At 34.6% G+C, this 22,929-nt stretch overlaps 1 protein-coding gene across 3 annotated transcripts in view; it reads left to right on the top strand.

Moving 5' to 3' along the window:
• The window catches only part of Suv3 (Suv3 RNA helicase), a 222,567-nt gene that overhangs the window by 140,289 nt on the left and 59,349 nt on the right, over positions 1 to 22,929 (top strand). For all 3 annotated transcript variants that reach the window (XM_090394567.1, XM_090394561.1, XM_090394574.1), the window contains one exon: positions 4,092 to 4,392. In XM_090394567.1, coding sequence (XP_090250693.1) covers positions 4,092 to 4,392 — 301 coding nt within the window. The remainder of the gene's footprint in view (positions 1 to 4,091; positions 4,393 to 22,929) is intronic.

Here is a 22,929-nt window from a genome sequence, read left to right as displayed (position 1 = left end):
TAATCTAAAAATAGTGTGGCGCAGTATAATTATAAATTTCCCTACTTTTCGATCGGTGATCAATTTGCAATTAGTTGTTATATTGATAAAAGTGACTTGAACCAAGATGGCGGATTTAGAACATAATATGAAAATAGAACGTCACGACAGAAGCATGCAATCGGAAAGAAAAAGGCATTGTGGAGGCAGCACAAGATGAGCAGAGGTAATCACTTACATGAGGAGTACAAAGAGCAAGCAAGGAAGGTTACTCACTTAGTAAGGGTAGCAAAAGTGTGGTATGAGCAGCAGATGTTAAAAGAAATCCTAGGGAGTTTTTTATATGTGGCCAGTAGAAGGAGGAATAATTATGGGAGGATGTTAAACACTGAAGAAGATATAGTACAGGTGTTTAATAACTAGTTCATTAAAGTATTCCATCCTTGTGATCTTAACAATGCACAGCTTGAGAGCAGTGTGAAGAACCGCTGGTGGTGAGTGAGGAGGTATATGAGAAATTGAGTAAACTTGATGTCAATAAGGCCATGATGATATATCACCATTAGGAAATGTTCCATGGAGTTAACAACAGCTTTAACATACATTTTTCACTTGAGTCTTAGATTAGCCTACATTCCAGAGGAGTGGAAAGATGAAAAAATTGTTCCACTTCATAAAGAAGTGGTAAGACTAAGGCTTCAAATTATAGACCAGTCTGCTTGTCTGGAGTTGTGGTCAAGATGTTGCAGAAGCTAGTGAGTATAAGGATTCAGAACTGTGTGGACTGCAGTAAAATTCTCTTTAATGGACAGCATTTTACTAAAGGAAGGTCGTGTTTTAACAATCTGCTTACTTATTATAACAAGGTGATGAATACATTGGACAAGGGCGATGCACATACAGTAGTCAATAAGGCCATGATGTCAATAAGGCCATGATGATATATCACCATTAGGAAATGTTCCATGGAGTTAACAACAGCTTTAACATACATTTTTCACTTGAGTCTTAGATTAGCCTACATTCCAGAGGAGTGGAAAGATGAAAAAATTGTTCCACTTCATAAAGAAGTGGTAAGACTAAGGCTTCAAATTATAGACCAGTCTGCTTGTCTGGAGTTGTGGTCAAGATGTTGCAGAAGCTAGTGAGTATAAGGATTCAGAACTGTGTGGACTGCAGTAAAATTCTCTTTAATGGACAGCATTTTACTAAAGGAAGGTCGTGTTTTAACAATCTGCTTACTTATTATAACAAGGTGATGAATACATTGGACAAGGGCGATGCACATACAGTAGTATATTTAGATTTTTTGTAAAGGCTTTTAGCAGATTGCCACATGACAAACTAGTAGTTAAATTGGAACTGATGGGGAGGGGGTTGGATACTAAATTAGTGTGTTAAATCGAAGATTGGCTGTCTGATAGTATCAGCAGGTTGTGTATGGGGGAGTGATATCCCAGAAGAGGAAAGTCATCACTAGTGGCATGCCTCAGGGATCTGTGTTGGAGCTATTTGTTTAATTTGTATGTAAACGACATTGGAAAGGACTTAAATGGTGATATACAGTTTTTTAGCAGATAATGCAAAGTTGGGAAGGGTTATTAGAAGTAGAGCAGATGTAGTTTTGCAAAATGACTTAGAGTGTCTGAATGGGTGAGTGTATGGGGATGTCAATTTAATGTTGCAAAGTGTAAGGTTTAAAATTTGAGGTGCAGAGTATAGGATTGGTGGGGATATTTTAGAGGAAGTGGAGTAGATGATGGCAGATAGGGACTTGAAATTTTGTGAACATTTTGCTAAAATTTGAAGACAACACGGCAGATTATGGGAATGATGCGGAGAATATGGATCTGTAGAAGTATGGATGTTTTCATTCCATTGTACAAGATTCATCAGGCCACATATGGATTACTGTGCACAGATTTGGTCACCAGGTTTTCAAAAGAATGATGAGATGTTGGTGAGGGTTCAGAGATGATTGACCAAGTTGGTTTCTGGTCTCTAGAATGTGGAATATGATGACAGATTTAGAGAATTGAGCCTAGTGGACAGAAGAAAGAGGGGGAGACAGTCAAGATGTATAAGTTGGTATGGAGTAATTATCAGATTAGCGTGGATGAGATTTTTCATAGAATATCTGGAGACATGGAAAATGAGAGACCTTTCCTGGAAGCTAAATAAGGTTGGTGTGAGCAAGGGGGGAGAGTGAGGAGTATATTTTTTGCATGAAGAATGGTAAGTTATTGGAATGCATTTCCTGAGAGTATGATGAGTGCAGGTACAGTGAATGCATTTAAGTCGAGGTGTAATGAGCTGTGCATGTGAGAGTGGGATCTCCCACAATTTTTTTTTTACTCCATGGAGGTCTAAAGTTCAATATTTTGGTCCACCTACTTAAAGAGCAAAGTAATCTTTCTTGGTGACTTCAATTGAGGACTTTAATTCTAAGGTTGGATTTGGATAGGTATTTGGATTTGTGTTGTTTTAGCAGTTGTAGAGGTGAGAAGATAGTATATTTAACAGAAAATCACATTTTTGTTTGATACTGGAAGACATTCTGATTAACTGATGATCTCTCTCTCTCTCTCTCATGGGCTTACTCCAGTCACATGCTTGTAGAGTCTGTTTCCACTTTAGGTCTCTTCTGTTCATATTTTCATGGGCACATTTCCTATTAACTAACTGCTGCCACTCCTCTACTTTCCCATAAAACTCTAAACACACAAGCAGCTGTTTGTCCAAATTCTTTCACTCACCAAACCAACCACTTTGTCCCTTTTCTCTTTTATTTCTTCTACCTCTAAGGTTTGGAATAGTCTTCCCAACACTCTGTTTTCACTCAAGCTAGACGAGATGCCAAGGAGCTTCTAAACAGTGATCGAATTGAGATCTTCTGGTATACTAACTAGAATATTAGATGGTCATCTTCTGCATTATTCCAACATCTTGGTCCTTCCTTAAACAGTTCTCCTTTCAGGTTTACTGTAGAGTTAATATTTTTCTTGTGGTCCTTTCCATTGCAGTGGTACTACTGTACTTTACTATTTAAAGAGTTCAGTAGTACCACTGCAATGGAAATAACCACATTGAGCCTCCATAGTTCAGTTGGTAACATCATCATCAGCTGAAGGGTGAGTTAGTCAGTATCATAGAGAAGTGAGAGGATTTCTCTTCCTAGAAACTCAGATCTTTCATTCCTTAGGACAGACTGTGTAGAAGATGTATGTTATTTGGAATCATAACCAAAGTAACTTTAAATCTCTGAGGTAGCATATTATGTCTGTAAATTGCTGTTTGCGTGTTTTGTGAGATGAAAAACCTTAGTTTTGGGAGGAAAAATCCTGCCACCACCTTATGAGACTAGATAACTGACTTTCAGTTGAAAACTCCTAATGAAATTGCTAGAAGAAACACATATGATTAACAGACATAGTAGATAGGAACTGCCTGGGCTTAATAACTCCAAGGTATGCGGCCATAACAGGCAATTGAATCTAACACTTAAGGGAAATATGAAACAAAGAGGAAAAATAAATACATAATAGTAAAGAATTTATTTACATTTTTATATTTTTGTTATGAGGTCATGTCAGTTTTAAGATAAAAAGATTACTTTTATTAATTGTGAACTCAGCCCACCATTCACTTGCATAAATTGGCTGTGCTTACTGTCAGCTCTCGCTATGGCAAACTTTTAGGGACTGCAGAAATAGTTTATGATGTGTAGTTTGCTATACTGAATTTATTTCATCATAGCATTGTAATTGTGGGGCTTTGGTTGAGATTTTTTAATAGTCTGTTATAATAAGTGAATTTTTATAGTGGTGTTTTTTATAGTAGATGTCATCACCAAAAGTAAAAGCCAGATAAATCATGCTATGACTACCAGTTGACCAGTCTTATTTTTGATAGCGAACCAGAAGAGATTTTTAAATATGAAATGTTTCTGAATTTTTTTTTTAACTTATTTAACATTATATGGATTATAATTCACTTAAAATTTATAAAGCTAATTGGAAATTCTCAAAGAACCTGAATTGTTTACAATTCAGGTTCTTTGAGAATTATATGAAAAAATGAAATGATTATTTGCATTTTTTTTTTTTTTCCAGGAGCATCCGTCGTATAATTTTTTACTCTCTTGTGAAACCTGAATTAAATGACAAAGGTGAAAAAGAGATGACTACTATTTCAACCTCTCAAGCTCTCCAGATTTCGGGCCGTGCTGGAAGATATGGAACTCAGTTTTCTGAAGGATATGTTACAACTTTATTTAATAATGACTTGCCTATTTTGAAAAAGCTTTTATCACAGCCAGTAGAAGCTATTAAGAAGGCAGGTCTTCACCCAACAGCAGATCAGATAGAACTTTTTGCTTACTATCTACCTCATGCCATGCTTTCAAATTTAATTGTAAGTATTTCATAGTATTAAATTTATTTTATCACTTCTTATTTTTTTTTTATCTTGTAACATGTCAAGATTATTACATCACATATAAAGCAACCAAGAATGTTTACTGGGTTTGCTGAGTTGAAAGCATATATATATATATATATATGTGTGTGTGTGTGTGTGTGTGTGTGTCCACTACTATTATAGTTCGGCCAGTGTTCACAAGCATGATGAAAAATTAATGTGAATAGATATTTAACATAACTTCCATTGGAGCTGATTATATGCAATGTAATCAACTCCAATTTTATTTTATTACACAGATATTTATTATAAAAATATCTGTGTAATAAAATGTTCGTGTTTCACTGCATCTCTGTAGCATGAGTAAAAATAATATGGCAGTATGTCTGAATCTAAGAATAGATAAAAAAAAATATTAAAAAAAAAAAAACATTTAGGAACTGCTGTTTCCATCTGTTTATTGTCATAATTTTAGAACATCCAGAATGTTGAGACAGACACTTGAATCCTATTAAGATTAGATTTATAAATTCTTAGATTCTGTTTTTTTTTTTTTTTTAAGAATTTGCTTTTGTGAAAATGTTTAATCTCCATCCACACTTGGTGCTGTTACATGGTCAGCAAAATCTCACTTTTCTGTTCTTAACAAATGAATGTAAGATTTATTATCTTGAAGGTTAACTTCAAAATTCATTATGCATTCTGTAATCTAAGAAACATTGCATAAAATGGTAAGTTTGGTAGACCCCCCCCCACACACACACACATATGCACATCAACTTCCCAAACTATGTAAACTCTCTTTCATAAAGTGTATGTGTAAGACTATTTCTCAACTGATTGGAAAATGGTGAGAAAATAAACTCTGAGAGTTTTCATTATCTGTTCTTATTAATGTTTCTGTGATGTTATAGATGACAGTTTTGTTATGTCCATCAGATTCAAAAAGCAACAATGAAAAGCCTTTTTTGTTTTGTCTATGTGATTTTTTTTTTCTGCAAATTCTATTAGTCATGCTCCTTTATCATCTCTTGTGTCATATCCAAAATTTTTCTGATGAGTTTTCACATGCTTCTTCATGTGCATTTACTAATATATATGCACATACATTGTTAATTTAAGGTAGTGTGTAAAAATGGCAACAGTAAGTAATCTGTCAGAATACAAAAGCAAAGACTATGTAGATCTTGAAGACCAGAACTTTTGCCTTGCTGAACAAAATCATTACAACACAGAAGATACTGATGATATGGAACAAACAGGAATGATATGTGTAGTCCGTGTAATAAATTTCTAAAGCATCACAGCTATCAAAATAATTATGGAAATTATTTTTGGTGTCAAATTTCATTTTACTGATTGTCTGGAGCTTTTTGGTTTTTCCCCACCTACAATTTTTTATGTATACTTCTACTCTCAAAACATTATTTCTTTTTTCATAGCAATAAGTATTTCACTTACTTACCTGAACTAGTTTTTGTGCTTACTGTGTAGCATGAACTTACCATTTGTATTGTAATCATTTTTCAGCATTTAATCAACTTTGAGATCTTTGTATTTATGTTTGTTTTGATGTGTCTAACCCTGAAGATGGCACCAGTTCTCTTTTAGGTAGTGAAATTAGTTGGTGTAAATTATTTATTAAGGTAACACCTGATAAATTCTTGTGTTCTATGAATCATTTTTGACCAGTGCAGTTCTAAATGGCTTAATGCCATGTTAATTTTGCTCTTCATCTGGGTTGGGTCTTGTACCCTCTATAGTGCTCCCAAATACCAAGTAAGGAGGTCTGTCCATTCCATTCACACAGTAGGATCAAACCATCATCATCATCATCATCATCAAATTCCTGCCATGTACCCTCAAGGGGTGTACAGGATATGACAGTACTACATGAAAAAATTACATCATTACTAACTTCCTATCTACAATTTTCCTCCAAATCAGTCTGTTACTTGTCAAGACTCCAACATTATCAGATCTTATATTTCTATCGTATAAGGCACTTTGTACCGTATCAATCCACCTATATCTTGGTCTTCCTCTGGGTCGTTTTCCTGCCAACCTGGCAGAAAACACTTGTTTTGCTAATCTTTCCTCTCCCATTCTATTCAAGTGACCATACCACCAGAGATTAGCTCTGCTAATGCATTCCTGGATGCTGACAATGTCAAGTTCTTTCCTAATATCCTCATTTTTAATATGATATTGCCATTGATGCCATCTGTTCACGCCTCTAATCTTTCTCAGGACTCTCATATCTGCGGTCTCTAGTCTTTGGTCAAGTGTTTTACTTCTGACCCAGCTCTCAGATCCATAAGTTAAAATTGGTTTGAACATAGTCTTGTATACAGCTAATTTAGTGTTCCGACTAATTTCTTTCTTATTCCATATGAATTTATTCAATTGACTTCCCACCATACCAGCTTTGTTGATTCTGTTGTCTATTTCTATATTTAGTTTACCATCTTCAGTAAAAATTGTGCCTAAGTAGCTGAAATGTGTTACTTGTTCCACAGGTTCTCCATTCACAACACAGTTGACATTTTCAATGATTCTGCCTATTTTCATTGTCTTTGTCTTTTTATTGCTGACCTTCATACCATATCTATTACAACAGCTATTCAATTTAGTCAGAGAATCTTGCAGACTTGTAGCGGATTTATTTAGAAGTATAACATCATCCGCATAAAGCAAAGAGCTGACATTAACATCTCCAATTTTGATATCAGGTTTCATACCACATTCCTTCATAATGTGATCCATATAGATAATGAATAACAGAGGGGATAATGTACATCCTTGTCTCACACCAGATTTAACATTAAACCATCTTCCTGTACTTCCTTCAATTCTAACTGCTGACTCACAACTCAAATAAAGACTAAGTATTGCTTGATATAATGCCCCATTGACACCATATAACTGAAGCGTATTGAATAGCTTCTCTCTTGGCACCTTGTCATATGCCTTTTCCAAATCGACAAAACTTAAATACAGATCTTTGTTATATTCCCATGCTTTCTCGACTATTTGTCGTAAAGTGAAGATCTGATCCTGACAGCCTCTATTTGGCCTGAATCCAGCTTGTTCTTCACCAAGCTTTTCTTCCACAATTCTTCTCAACTGTTTCTCAAGTATACTTGCATAGATCTTGCCAGGAACACTCAGTAGGGAAATACCTCTGTAATTCTCACATTCAGTTTTATTTCCCTTTTTATATATGGGTACTATGAGAGCTCTACTCCAATCATCGGGAATTCGTCCCTCTGTCCAGGCTTTCTGAACTATGCAGTGCAGCCACTGTAAGACTCTTATACCACCATACTTCAGCATTTCTGGTCGAATATCATCTACTCCTGCTGCCTTTCCACATTTCAAGCCTTTGATGGCTTTTTCTACTTCAAGTATGGATATGTATTCCTGACTGCATGCCTGGTCAGTGTTTTTTATCACTGTGCTCTCATCACTGCTTGTTTCATTTAGCAGTTTTTCAAAGTAATTACTCCATACTTCAAGGATATCTTTTTCTCCTGTTTTCATTTCACCTTTATCATCTCTAATTCCTTTTACAGCACTCTTTCCTCCATTCCTAAGCTTCTTCAACAACCTCCAGAATATTTTGCCACCTTCTTGATATTTATTTTCTATATTCTTGCCAAAGTCCTCCCATGACTTTTGTTTAGCTAGTTTTACACACTGTTTAGCTTTCTTACATTTGTCTCTGTATTCTGTAAGAGTAAAAGCTGACTTATTTGCCAGGAACTTTTGATATGCTTTCTTCTTTTCCTTCACTGCCTCTTTAACTTCCTGTGTCCACCAGGGAGTTCTAATTTTTTTATCTTTGCACACAACCTCACCACATGCCTCTCTGGCAGAATCAATCAATGTTTCCTTCAGAGTTTGCCACTGAATCTCCAAGGTTTGATTATTGTTCTCAAACTCTTTCATTTTCTTTTCAATAATATTTCTGTATTTTAGTCTACAGTTAACATCTGAGAGCTGCTCAACTTTTATTCGCTTTAAAACTTTCTTACATGTTATTCTTTTCAGTATGAATTTCAATTTTATCCTGCTCAAGACTAAATAGTGATCACTTCCAATTTCAAATCCTCTGTACACTCTGGTGTCCTGCACCAGGGAGAAAACATCACTATCAACAATAACATAGTCAATGAGACTTTTCTTATTCCTAGCCTCTTCTCTCCATGTGAATTTGTGCACATTTTTATGTTGGAACATGGTGTTAGTAATAACCAGTCCATGTCCTGAGCAGAAATCCAACAGATATTTGCCATTATTATTAGCTTTGCTCTTTTCTCCAAATTTTCCCAAAATATTTTTGTATGTCTCACAATCATTTCCTACTCTACTATTTAGATCCCCAACAAGGACCAACTTTTCCTTTTTCATTGTGTCAGTTGCTTTTTCTAAAGCCTCAAAAAATTCCTCCACTTCTACCTTAGTAGAACCTTCTGTGGGACCATAGGCACAAATAAGTCTCATTGTCCAGTTCCCCATTCTCATATTTGCCCACATTACTCTACTTGAGACTGACTGCCATTCAAGAAGATTAGCCTCGTATTTTGTGTTGAATACTATGGCTACTCCTTCTTTTCCTTGATTGTCATTGCCTGAATATAACATTTTGTATTTATTGCTCAGAAAGATCTCACCAGTTTTGGTCTTTTTTGTTTCAGTCACCCCTATTATGTCGATCTGGTACTTATCTAATTCCTCAGCTAGCTCCATTTCTTTGCCATTCAGGCTTCTTACGTTGATAGTACCGATCTTTAACTCTGGTGATGTTGAGTTGGGGTTTGTTTTCAGATTTGTTCCAGTAGCTGACTTTTCGATGTTCGCCCTGGTTCCCTGGCGAAAACAACGGGGGCCTTGTTTAACCGGGCGACGCCCCAGCCGGCATGAAATTTTGTCATGTTGTACCATCATTTTTTATTTTGGTTTAACCAATAAGAATACAATTTGGTCGGCTAAATCCCAAATTGCCAGCCCATCCTCGTTCGTTCAGTATCAAAGTAGATACCCAACAGGGTGCACCACGAGAAGGTGAGGATTGGACATTAGGTCAGAAGCCCTGGTCGGTTCTCTGCATTCCTTTAAAGGCTATGTGGAGGTCTCCTCTCAGTTATACAGCTTTGACCCTTAAGCACCCCTCAAACCAATGGGTCAAACCAATGAAGTTAATTCTTTTAACTGGAATTGTTGAGTTAGGGATATTCAAATCTTATAGCACTTGTCCATTAGTTGTATGTTCTGTTTATTTTCCTGGAGCATTTCATTTCAAAAGCCAACAGTTTCTTCTGCTTCTTTCTTTAAAGTCCATGTTTCTCCCTCATAGCTGTTGGGAGTATTATACTTTTGTATAATTTTATTTTAGAGTTGTAGGAATTTTGTTTTTTTCCAAATTTTATTAAGTTTATTCTTCATTGACCATGCTATGGAGAGTCTGTGTTTTATTGTTATGTCATTTAAATCTGAAGTTAGGCATGTTCCTATTCCTAGGTAATTAAAACCATTAACTTGTTCTATGATTTCCAGATTAAGTGTTATCTGTATATTTTCTGGGTGACTTCCAATTTTCGTTATCTTTGTTTTACTTGAATTTATAATCATGCTATAATTTCTGCAGGTTTCTTGTAATTTTGTAAGCTGTCATTGGAGATTTGATTTGTTATTTGTTATAATTATTACACCATCTGCATATATGATATGTGATTAGTCTTCCAATGACTTTTACTCCTTTTGTTGAGGACAGTGCTTCTTTAATGAGTTTTTGGATAAAAATGTTAAAAAGGCATGGGGAGTGTGGGCATCCTTGCATAACTCCTTGTCTGATTTCAAGTGTTTCAGTTGTGATATTTTTCTATTGAACTATTGTACTTGTATTCTGATAGTAGTGTGAAACAAATCTTTATGTTTTTCTTTGTTAATATTTGAATAAGTTTTCCTCTATGAATGGAATCAAATGCTTTTTAAAATCCACAAACCAGTAATAAAGATCTCTCTCTCAACTTCTATAAGCTGTTTGTAAATATTATTATTATTATTATTTGACACCTCCAGGGACTCCAAAAACTCATCGAGGGAGGGCACCTGCTTTACAACTGTCTCCACCACTCATTCACTAATTATCCACCAACTGACTGCAGCTACGTCAACACCATCTACCGCCGACCACCACTAGTTTTCCCACAGACAATCACAAACATCCATGCCCACGGTGGGATTCGAACCCGCAGCCTTTTGGCTGGAGAGTGGATACACTAACCACTTGGTCAGCCAGGCTGCTTTATTTAGATGATTCTGTATTATTTTTACAGAGATTTTGTATGAGTGGCAAAGAAAAGTAATTAGTCTATAATTATTACATTTTTAAATATCGCCTTTTTTTTTATGCATAGACAAATTTTCTCTATTTTCCAATCATTTAGGATAGTCCTAGCGAAAAGAATATTATTGAAAGTTTGGTTAGTTATTTAATTAGTTCAGGTCCACCATTGTCATAGAGTTCTGTGGATATTTCATCAATTTTTAATTATAAGCACAAAAATTAAAATTGACAATACCTAGTACAACTATACTATTCTTCCCAACACCTTAACCCTCTTAACTAGGTGTGGAATGGTAATGTAATGTAGTATTAGCCTAGGCTTATTTTCACAGTTCACAACATGAATTAGCTTAGTGTAATTAAATACTTGAACATTTTACATAATGAAAATGCTTGTTAATACTGTTATTTAAAAAATACACTTATCTTTCAAAGATAAGTCAAAGACCAGATCAAGTGAGTCAGGTTTTACAGTAAGTGCTACTTTCTTGTTTTCATTAATTTTATTTGTCTTTCCTATTAAATAATTGTTTATGGATAATTTATGTAAATTCACTGTTCGTTATGGATGCTAAATGAAAGAAAACACAAGCTGAGTTGTGATGTACTGTGTTCTGATGTACATTTTAAACACATTAAATGAAAACATATTTATGCATAATTACATGTAATGTATAGTGAGAATTAAAGAATGTATTGCTTTTTTAATGAAAAAGTTTTATGACTAAAACGATTCATAGAACACAAGAATTTATTAGTTGTTACCTTAATAAATAACTTACACCAACTAGTTTCACTACCTAAAAAAGAACTGGTGACTTCTTCAAGGTTAGATACACTAAAACAAATATAAAGATCATGAAGTTGATTAAATGCTGAAAACTTATTACAATACAAATAGGTAAGTTCATGCTAGACAGTAAGCATAAAAATGATAACATATTTTTATCTATGCTATCAATGATAGCATAGATAGAAATCTCTAATGTTGAAAGATTTAATTAGATTTCCGTATATCACTTAATGTCAGTCCTTAGTTTTTATTCAGTGATATGTGTGAATGGATGACTGCAACAGATTCCTTCAGAAGTCTGTAATAAAAGTTCTCTTCTAAATAAGGCATAGTTGAAAGGTTTCATTCAATTGCATGGTTGGTGTTAGAAATATGGCTGGCCAAACCAGATCTGTCTTTTCTTTTGTGGTCAACATCTGCAACATATTCCTTCTTTCTCACCTCGAATTCACATCTTTGTCTGTCCATAGGCCAAACCACACAAGCGTGGATTTCTATTTACTGCTGGGTGTTTGTTGAAAGGTGTGTTGTAAAATTCGATGCAGCATAAATTTCTCCATTTTTATTGCATCGACTTTTACAGGGATCACATCCAAAATCCACAAAAGTAAAATTGTAATTTTCTATGTAAATAATATAAAAAGCCCATGTATTAAAACCTAGAGGAATTAGCATGATAAATTGTGTAAATAGAAGTTGTATGAATATGTTAAGTTCAAGGGCAATGCCTTAGAAATCGGAAATATATTGTAATTTTATATGTAAGTAATACTAAAAGCCCATGTATTAAAACCCAGAGGAATTAGCATGCTAAATTGTGTAATAGAAGTTCAAGGGCAATGCCTTAGAATTCGGAAATATATTGATGTTAGTATTTAGTATAAAATGTAAAAGAAATCTGCCAGTCCGATACTGCCTTCAAGGTTAGTGTTAAAAGGGGCATACATCTAACATGTCTACGCCATTTGTTTAATAAGATTAAATGTGCACTTCAGGGAGAGCTAGAAGTCTGAGTTTAAGGGAAGGTCAAGGGTCCCATGAAAACCTAATATAAGGCATCAAAGAAAAATGATCAAGATCGACACCAGGAGAAGAAAAAAGAGGAAAAGAGCAGAGAGTATCGTCGATTCACGACTTTCGTCCCGTTCAGATGATGCTGAGATGGACAGCCCAGGAGCCGATTGATTACCATGGGAGCAACAGAGCTAGACTTAATGCATTGCCAATGGAACAACCTGCATGAGGCCTCGACCGTCAGACCTTTGCCCGAGTCCATAATGCCGGAAAAATTGTGCTCCAGGTTTTGTCAGCCATTCATCGACGAAATATCAGTGTTCATGAAATCTCCAAGCGAAAGCCCAAAACCTGATACAGAAAAGAAGCCAGGGAATCTGTAAAGGAAATGTGAACAAGTGCATTAATTGAGAAAAGGAAGTCACATGAGTTTATTTTCAGTGTAATTTTATCTATATTATGAGAGACTGTTTTAGGACAGATAAGTTTATAGAGTTACTCTATATAATGTGGAAATAGTTTGCATAAAGAGAACTTTATATAAAGTGAAACCTGGAATTTATAGTTATAGTTAACAAGGCATGATAATTCCTAAATTGTAAATGGGCTAATAGTTTTCTCTTTAAATTGCTTCATGATTTGTATTATGTTGCATGCTTACTTAAATATTCTAAAGGAAATTTTCCTCTAAAGTGTTAAATTTAGAGTGAAGTAAGAAGTCATAATTCATTAATGGGTAAATTGTATGATTATTTCAGTATAAATAAACATGTTTGTTTTATTTACAAAGAGTGTCGCCTGATCTTTTACGCAATTCATTATTTCCAAATAAACGCAATCCTGTGCGCAGGGAGTTTACAAATAGCTACAAATTGAAGTTAGATGTTAGCAACGACTGAAAAATATTATTGAGAAGGGCCTTAGTATAGAAAGCAAATTTTACTGGAAGTATTGATATTTCTTATACCACAAGGAGACCTCTAGTGGCCTAGTCGTGAATTCAAAAATAAATTTCCAGAGATCTCCGGTATAAGTAAAGAATACTGAAAGTAGAGCAAAGAGAATAAAGTTAATAGAATACATGAAAGGGTTAAATAAAGTTAAACAAAGAAGAATAAAGAATAACCGTAAAGAAGAATAGAGATATAGTCAAGTAAATTAAAGTGAAACGAAAATTAAATATAGAAGTGAAGAAAAGTAAAGATAAAGTAGTAAAATAATAAAGTTCACAATAGACGAAAGAGATTACAATAAGTACAATAGAGCAATAATTTTACAATGGCACAGCCGACATCATAATAAAGTGCAAATAGACCCCCATTTTACAGTGTTATCTGCAGGAGACCTCAGGAGGTTATGAACAGTTTGAATTGGTTTAAAAATTACTCTTATGTTGTGAACTTTGAAAAGAGATGCTATTTTAATTGATAAACTTCCCAATATTCTGAGAGAGAGTCTTTGTATTAGATATTCTGGTTATTGGAAGCTGAAGGGTTCTAAAATTAAATCCTATCAACTGTTATCTTGGAATAGCCGTTGAAAACAAAGAAATCAGCATGAGTATGAGTCTGGAGTTGTGTCTTGCATTAGTCGTCATCATTCTGTATAATAGAAACTGCTCTGTTCTTTAGTGTGTGGATTATGCCTAATTTTTAAGGAGATGGTAAAGAGATGAGGCATGAAGATAACATCCTCAGGTTTATGATATACATCAAGAGTAATGCCATTTTCATGCTTTTTAGTGATGAGAATGTCAAATAAAGGGATTTTTCCATCTAACACATTCCATGCATTTTTACACTTACTGTCTGGCACGAACTTATCTATTGGTATTGTAACAATTTTTCAGCATTTAATCAACTTTGTGATCTTTGTATTTATATTTGTTTTGATGTGTCTAACTCTGAAGAAACTGCCAGTTCTCTTTTAGGTGGTAAAACTAGTTGGCATAATTTATTTATTTAGGTAACAACTAATAAATTCCTGTGTTCTATGAAATATATACTTTGTTTTGTCAATAGCATTTAGTTTTTTAAAGTAGCCTGATAACTTGGGTGAGATTTAATTCTAGCAGATTTAATTTGCATATCTGGAGACCTGTTTATGATTCATAAGTAAATTCTTCACTGCAATATGTTATCACCTGTTGTAGTGGAGATTGCTGCAGCATTCTGCCGCTTTGATAAGAATTCATACAGAATAATTAGAGCCATAACCATTACTGATTTATTTGCATATTCCACTAGTGACCTGTTTGCCATTTTTGATATTTTGCCTACACAGAAGCTCTGGTTGTATACCATTTGTAAGAAATGTCAATTGTAATTTTCCTGTATATAATTGTAGATTATGGATGACACTACGACAGAACTTTGTTGGTAGTTCCTAATATAAATAAATCTTTCATAAATATTGTTGAGTACTTAGCAACAGTCATCTACAATAAACAGCCTGATGAAAGAGTATCTAACCTCAGATTATGGAAATTATAGAGAGAGAGAGAGAAACTACTTCATGGGACAGAGTGTTGATTTTTATTTTAAGTTAACGTTATTAGAATTTCCTAGGACTGTTATACATGTGTGCATGTTGTGTATGTATAACATACACAACATGCATATGTATAACATTATATGAAATGATCCTAGGTGTAGTTGTTTGATATTATACTGACTGTATTGCCCACATTTATATATTTTTTTCTTCTAATTAGTATGGCTATGGCCCTTGGTTGCACTGATTGTACAGCTCCTTCTCTAGTCTGTTCTTTATTTCTGTTTTTTTTTTTTTTTTTTTTTTTTTTTTTTTTTTTTTTTTTTAGCCTGTTAGTCTTTATACAGGGTGTCCCAAAATTCATGTAAGAAATAATTTTAATAGAAAACACAGGTTTTTAATTAAAAATTGTAATTTCTTATTGATTCATAAAGTATACAGTATAGGGTTATGCATGGAATAGCATATCGGGTAAATGGCCTCGACGGCTTTGCTGGCACATACGCACTCTTTTGTCGAAATTTTCCATGACCGTTTTACATAAATGTGGCTGAATTTCGTTGATACAGCGCTCGATTTTCTCCTTCAAGGCGTCGGTGGTTGTGGGCTTGGCATAAACCTTAGACTTCAAAAAAAACCCAAAGAAAAAAGTCCAACGGTGTTAAGTCACATGATCTGGGCGGCCAATTCTGATCACCAAAACGGGAAATTACACAACCAGGAAATGACTCGTTGCAGTAATTGAATTGTTTCTCGGGCTGTATGGCATATGGCACTGTCTTGTTGAAACCACATGTCGTCCACATCCATATCTTGCAATTTAGGCACAAAAAAACTGGATTATCATGTCACGATAGCGAGCACCATTAACTGTTATTGCCTTACCAGCCGCATTTTCGAAGAAGAATGGACCGATGATGCCTCCAGCCCAAAATCCGCACCAAACAGTGACACGTTGTGGATGCATTTGTTTCTCAACAATCACTCGTGGATTTTCTGAACCCCAAATGCGACAATTTTGTCGATTAACGAAGCCATCAAAATGAAAATGGGCCTCATCACTGAAGATGATTTTGTTCAAAAAATAAGCATCCACTTATTGTTGTTCCATAATCCATTCAACGAACTCGCTTCGCTGTGTGTGTGTGGTCAGTAGGCTTCAGTTCTTGAGTCAATTGAACTTTTAAGCATAAAGATGTAAATCTTTCGTGAGAATACGCCGTAGAGAGCTTCTCGAAATGCCCAATTCAAGACCACGGTGCCGAATTGATGTTCCTGGACTCTCAGCAACACTCTCACGAACTGCTTTGATGTTTTCTGTTGAACGATGGCCAGATTGTATAAGATCACTAATTGATCCAGTTTCCTTGAATTTTTTAATTAATCTTTTCACAGTTGATGAAGTTAAATCACTATTCCGACCATATTTTGTACAAAAATTGCGAACTGTAGCTGCCAAACCTTCATTATTTTTAAAATATTGCTCAACAATGAAAATGCGTTGTTCTTTCATGTAGCGCTCCATTTTTAATAACCCTGAACTGTCAGCTGTCACGCTGTCTTTTTTTTCTCGTTGGCAACACTTTACCGCACAAATGGCGCTAAATTTAAATCTTGCGTGAATTTTGGGACACCCTGTATTATCACTTCTACTGTACATGTATAGTATTATATTTATAGTATTACTTGCATATCATCTGTTCACTCTTAGTAAATTTCAATTTCTATGAAATCGATAACTAAATTTCTATTGTTGTGTTAACTACTTATTTTTTTAATAAAGTAAATTAATGTTAATCATTCTTTATAATTATCGCATTTAATTCACTCTGATTCTTATATACAGTTTTTTATGCAGTTAAGGAAAAGTCTTCATATTGGCATTAGAAGCAGATTTCAGAGATGGATATTAAATATCCGTTAATCAGTTTTTTAATATTTTCCTATTCCATAGCACAACTGATAAGCATCAGTTGTGTGTTGATATTAATTAATTTGTACATTTGATGAGTTATAAATGAGGAATAAACCTAGATATTTTTTATTCAAATAGCAACAGACATAAATTTATACAAAATAGGATTACACAATGCTAATTACAGAAATCAGCATTGTGATAGTTCATTAATTTGTGTTAATTTTCATAAAAACTGATTTTTTTTTATTTATTTATTTTTTTTATGTAGCTTTTATCCATGAAAGCTTTTTATAAAACCTATTGTACATTTGTACCATGAGTGGGCTAAGAATTTTTTTCTAATTTTTATTTATTTCATATATTTTTTTGGTATTATTTATTTAGTTACTTTTTTACATAGTCCATTAACCCTGCTCTAGAAACCAAACATGGAAAAAAAATTTATATACAGTCATCCCTCGAGTTACATTCGCTTGAAGATACGTCTGTGATCCTATAAGGGAATAAACATTTTTGAATGTACTTTCGAACAAGTTGCCAGCGAGCTTAAAGTAAAAAGTTTCTATTTAGCAACATTGCATCATGTGCAGTGACAACCGTGCATTCAGTGGCAACCTCCCTTGGCAATCGGCACGTGTCTTGAACAGTTCCTCTGTTGATTTTATGTTTGAGAAATAGGTCATTTGTGTATTTATCATTAAATATTTCACGATACTTTGTTCAACATGGCCCCTTATGCGCCCAATCAAAAAAATCTAGTGAAGAATCACAGAAAAAGAGGTGAGTAATTGATCTTGAAACGAAGTTACAAGTTATAAAACAACATGAAGCTGGTAAGCCCATCAATGGGATCGCAAATGACTTCGGATGGTCTCATTCCACAGTGACGACCATTTCGAAAAATAAGGATAAAATCGTAGAGGCTGTGAAAGGATCTGCTTCCACTAAATCAGCGATAGTGATGAAACAGCGACAAGGTCCAAACAGTGATATGGAAAAGCTACTTGCATCATGGATAGAAGACCTGAACCAAAAGCTTATACCCCTTAGCACTAGGACCATACCGCCAAGGCACTAAGTCTCTTCAACATGTTGAAGGAGAAAGCAGAGCCCAATTACTACTATGAATCCAACTCTTCTTCCGGTTGGTTCATGAGATTCAAGCAGCATTTTGTGCTGCATAATGTGAAGATGTATGGTGAATCTGCATGTGTCGATGAGAAGGCTGCCAAGGAGTTTGTGGAGAAATTGGATAAAATTATTATGGAGGCAAATTATTTGCACAGCAAATATTTAATATGGATGAGACCTCCTTGTTTTGTAAAAAAAATGCCCGAGCGGACATTCATCCACAAAAAAGCTAATATCTATGCCTGGTTTCAAAGCTCTTAAAGACCATATTACAATTCTCTTAGGGGGCATGCTCTTCCAGTTCATTATTGGAGCAATAATAAGAGATGACTCAAAAATTGTTTGAGGATTAATCAGTTTTTATGCAAGTGAATTGGAAAGCTATTCTGTGAAAGAAAATGTAAAATTAAAAATTTTATTAACTCTAAATGCTCTAGGTCATCCACCTTACAATGGTGATCTTCACCCTTAGATCAAGGTCAGATTTCTCCCTCCAAACACTGCTTCATTGATCTAACCGATGGATCAGGGAGTTCTTGCAGTGTGTTTAAAGCTTATTATCTATGGACCACTTTTTCACAAGCCATTTCTGCCACTGTAGGGAATGATCAGACTCTCATGCAATTCTGGAAATCATTCAATATTTAAAATGCTATTAAAATATTGTTGTGGTTTGGGATGAAGTGACCTCTCAATGTATGAGTGGCATATGGAAAAAGACATTAAAAAGGTTTGTGCAGGATTTTGGAAGTTTTGAAAAAAAGGAAGACCTTTTTAAATTGAATGAAGAAATAGTGGGCCTAACAAACAATCTGAATCTCGAAATGAGTGATGATGATGACTTAGTTCAACTCATAGAACATGCCCCTGAAGAGTTGACCAACGAAGAATTGGTTGAACTGGAGGAACAACGTGTTGCAGAAGAGGAAAAGCAAAAAGAGAAACAAGAAGAGGTAGTTAAATAATTTGCAGTGAATGATCTTGCAGAAATGTTCTCTGCAGTTAGCGATATTCTTAAAATGGCTGAAGACGTGGACCCCAATGTTGAATGCAACTTATTAGTAGAAAGGAAAGTACATGATGCGTTTGCTTGCTATAAATAAATTTACGATGAAAAGAAAAAGAGGAATAAGCAAAGCACATCAGATGTTTTCATAAAAAAAAAAAAAAAAAAAAAAAAAAAGGTTACACCAGAAGAAACGCAGCCTGGTCCTTCACATAGGGAAGGTAATGAAGATGTGATGGTGGAGAAAGATTTCGGTGATTATTCTTCTATTTTATAGTGTCAGTAACGCATAGTACAGTACAGTTTTATAAGGTTTAAAAATGAAAATGACAGTATACTTATTATTATTATTAAAAGAACACGTAAGACCGCAGTGATAACTTTTAATTAATAAAGGTACAGATATTTCATACTAAACTAATAGTACATCTTCAGTGTCACACAAACAGTTATAGGAATGGAATACAAGTTTTAATTTTAATAGGAATGGATCAACTATTAAAATACAATTGCTGCCACATGCTAGAAAATGATAGAAATAATAATTAATCTTTAAGATAATTGTTTTTTTTTTTTTTATTGATTACATAAAATAAGTCTTCGAGAGAGAGAGAGACAATAGTGGGCCTAACAAACAATCTGAATCTCGAAGTGAGTGATGATGATGATGACATAGTTCAACCCATAGAATAATAAAAGTCTTCGAGAGAGAGATAATCATTTTGATTTAAATTCGGTCGGTATAAAATAGCTTCACAACTTTCTTTAAAAAGGCGTTCATATTTGAACCTGCATCTACGGAGGAGAATTGCTTTATCCCACTGGATATTATGAGTAGTGTTAATACTGTGTTGTGCTTGACCAGACTTCTGAGGTTTGTTGTATTCAATGTAATATTGATGCTCTTTAATTCTTTTTTCCACAGAACGGCCAGTTTGTCCAAAATAAGAAACATCGCATTCACATGGTATTTTGTAAACGCCAACCAAAGATAGAGATGATAGTTTATCCTTTGTAGAAGGCAATAAAGAGGAAATTTTGTTGATAGGAACATACATGGGAATCAATTGGTACTTTTTCAAAATTCTACCTATAGGTTCTGAGATTCCTGGAATGTAAGGGACTCTGCAGACTGTTGAAGAAACCTTAGGTATTGGAACATAAGATTAGGTGATCCACCAAATGTTCGTTACTTGTATTCCATTCCTATAACTGTTTGTGTAACACTGAAGATGTACTATTAGTTTTAGTATGAAATATCTGTATACCTTAATTAATTAAAAGTTATTACTGTGGTCTTATGTGTTCTTTTAATAATTATGCTATGCCACAGGTACCTCTAAAAATAAGTATACTTATTACAATTAAGTCCCTAACCCCTATAACTCTGTTGATTTAATGTATCGACTTGCATCCTGCTGGATGGAACGGAAGCCCGTCGAGGGATGACTCTGTGTGTGTGTGTGTGTGTGTGTGTGTGTGTGTGTGTGTGTGTGTAGTGAAACCTATGGGTATTCATAACTATAGAATAATAACATGTATGTTACGTAACGTAAACAACTTTTTTATGATGTAAATATTTAATCTTATGTATATCTAGAGGGATTCCAATTTAAGCATGCACACTACTATTTTTTGAATTCATTTCCTACTGTTGTTCGTTGGTTGTACTGATGATGTCTTATGATACATAAGACAAAATATTTACATAATAAAAAAAGTTATTTACTGTGACATATGTGTTATTCTATAGTTATGCCATATGAATAGTGAATATCTGCTTCTCTGAAGCAACTGTGCTACAGAGATGAATGTGATACAAAATTGGCCCTTCAGTTGAAAAGACTGAGATTCAAATCATCATCATCTAGGACTCACGCAACCTTTATAAGGCTTTTCAACTAAAGATGAGTTAACCAGTCATATGGAGGTGGTAAGGTTTTCTTTTTTGGAAACTGGTTTCTCATTCCTTCTTATATCTAATCTGATTTTTGCATTCCAATCCTCTTGTGCTATTAGAAAGTTTTTCTTAGATGTGGATCAGGTTATTGATTTAGTCATAAAAGTGATCTACTTCCTGATCATCATATGAAGTTGTTGGTGTAATTTGTATAATAGGTATATTTGGTGGTTTACCCTTTAATCTTGCTGCTGCAAGTCTACTATTCATAGGTTTAAAGTCTGTGACACAGTGCTTAATATCTTTTGGATCAAGAAAGCAACTCCTTCTGGAATGAATATCTGAGTAAAGAAAGAGATTTCTTTCTTCTGTTGTTAATTCTCCAGATTCTGGCCATCTTATCTCACATAATCCAATGATGGACCATTCATAGCATGCTAATTCTTATTATAGAATCTTAAGTTGACCCTGTTGATGTAATGATCTGACATTCCATGTTCCTATCATAAATCTGTTTCTCAGATGAAATTTAAGGTTTGAATATCTTTATATTCTTGAGAAGGTCATTGTCACCATTAGCACCATTTTCATCATCTCTTTCTTGATGCTTCCAAAAGATGACACAGTCTTAGTTTGTCCGGGCAATTGCTAAGCCAGCATGACATTCTGTAAGGTTTTCTTCATATCCAATAATGGATAATTAAGAAGTGCTTAAGGGTCAAAGCTATATAACTGAAAGGAGACCTCCACATAGCCTTTAAAGGAATGTGGAGAACCGACCAGGGCTTCTGACCTAATGTCCAATCCTCACCTTCGCGTGGTGCACCCTGTTGGGTATCTACTTGGATACTGAACGAACAAGGATGGGCTGGCAATTTGGGATTTAGCCGAACAAATTGTATTCTTATTGGTTAAACCAAAATAAAAAATGATGGTACAACATGACAGAATTTCATGCCGGCTGGGGCGTCGCCCGGTTAAACAAGGCCCCTGTTGTTTTCGCCAGGGAACCAGGGCGAACAGCGAAAAGTCAGCTACTGTAACAAATCTGAAAACAAACCCCAACTCAACATCACCAGAGTTAAAGATCGGTACTATCAACGTAAGAAGCTTGAATGGCAAAGAAATGGAGCTAGCTAAGGAATTAGATAAGTACCAGATCGACATAATAGGGGTGACTGAAACAAAATAGACCAAAACTGGCGAGATCTTTCTGAGCAATAAATACAAAATGTTATATTCAGGCAATGACAATCAAGGAAAAGGAGTAGCCATAGTATTCAACACAAAATACGAGGCTAATCTTCTTGAATGGCAGTCAGTCTCAAGTAGAGTAATGTGGGCAAATATGAGAATGGGGAACTGGACAATGAGACTTATTTGTGCCTATGGTCCCACAGAAGGTTCTACTAAGGTAGAAGTGGAGGAATTTTTTGAGGCTTTAGAAAAAGCAACTCACACAATGAAAAATGAAAAGTTGGTCCTTGTTGGGGATCTAAATAGCAGAGTAGGAAATGATTGTGAGACATACAAAAATATTTTGGGAAAATTCGGAGAAAAGAGCAAAGCTAATAGTAATGGCAAATATCTGTTGGATTTCTGCTCAGGACATGGACTGGTTATTACTAACACCATGTTCCAACATAAAAATGTGCACAAATTCACATGGAGAGAAGAGGCTAGGAATAAGAAAAGTCTCATTGACTATGTTATTGTTGATAGTGATGTTTTCTCCCTGGTGCAGGACACCAGAGTGTACAGAGGATTTGAAATTGGAAGTGATCACTATTTAGTCTTGAGCAGGATAAAATTGAATTTAATATTGAAAAGAATAACATTTAAGAAAGTTTTAAAGCGAATAAAAGTTGAGCAGCTCTCAGATGTGAACTGTAGACTAAAATACACAAAGATTATTGAAGAAAAA

This window comes from Typopeltis vanoorti, chromosome 1 (assembly GCF_054136105.1).
Source record: "Typopeltis vanoorti isolate ZY-2024b chromosome 1, IOZ_Tvanoo_1.0, whole genome shotgun sequence".
Lineage (NCBI taxonomy): Eukaryota > Metazoa > Arthropoda > Arachnida > Uropygi > Thelyphonidae > Typopeltis > Typopeltis vanoorti.
Note: the sequence above shows the minus strand (reverse complement) of the source record. Positions and strands in the feature narration are given on the sequence as shown.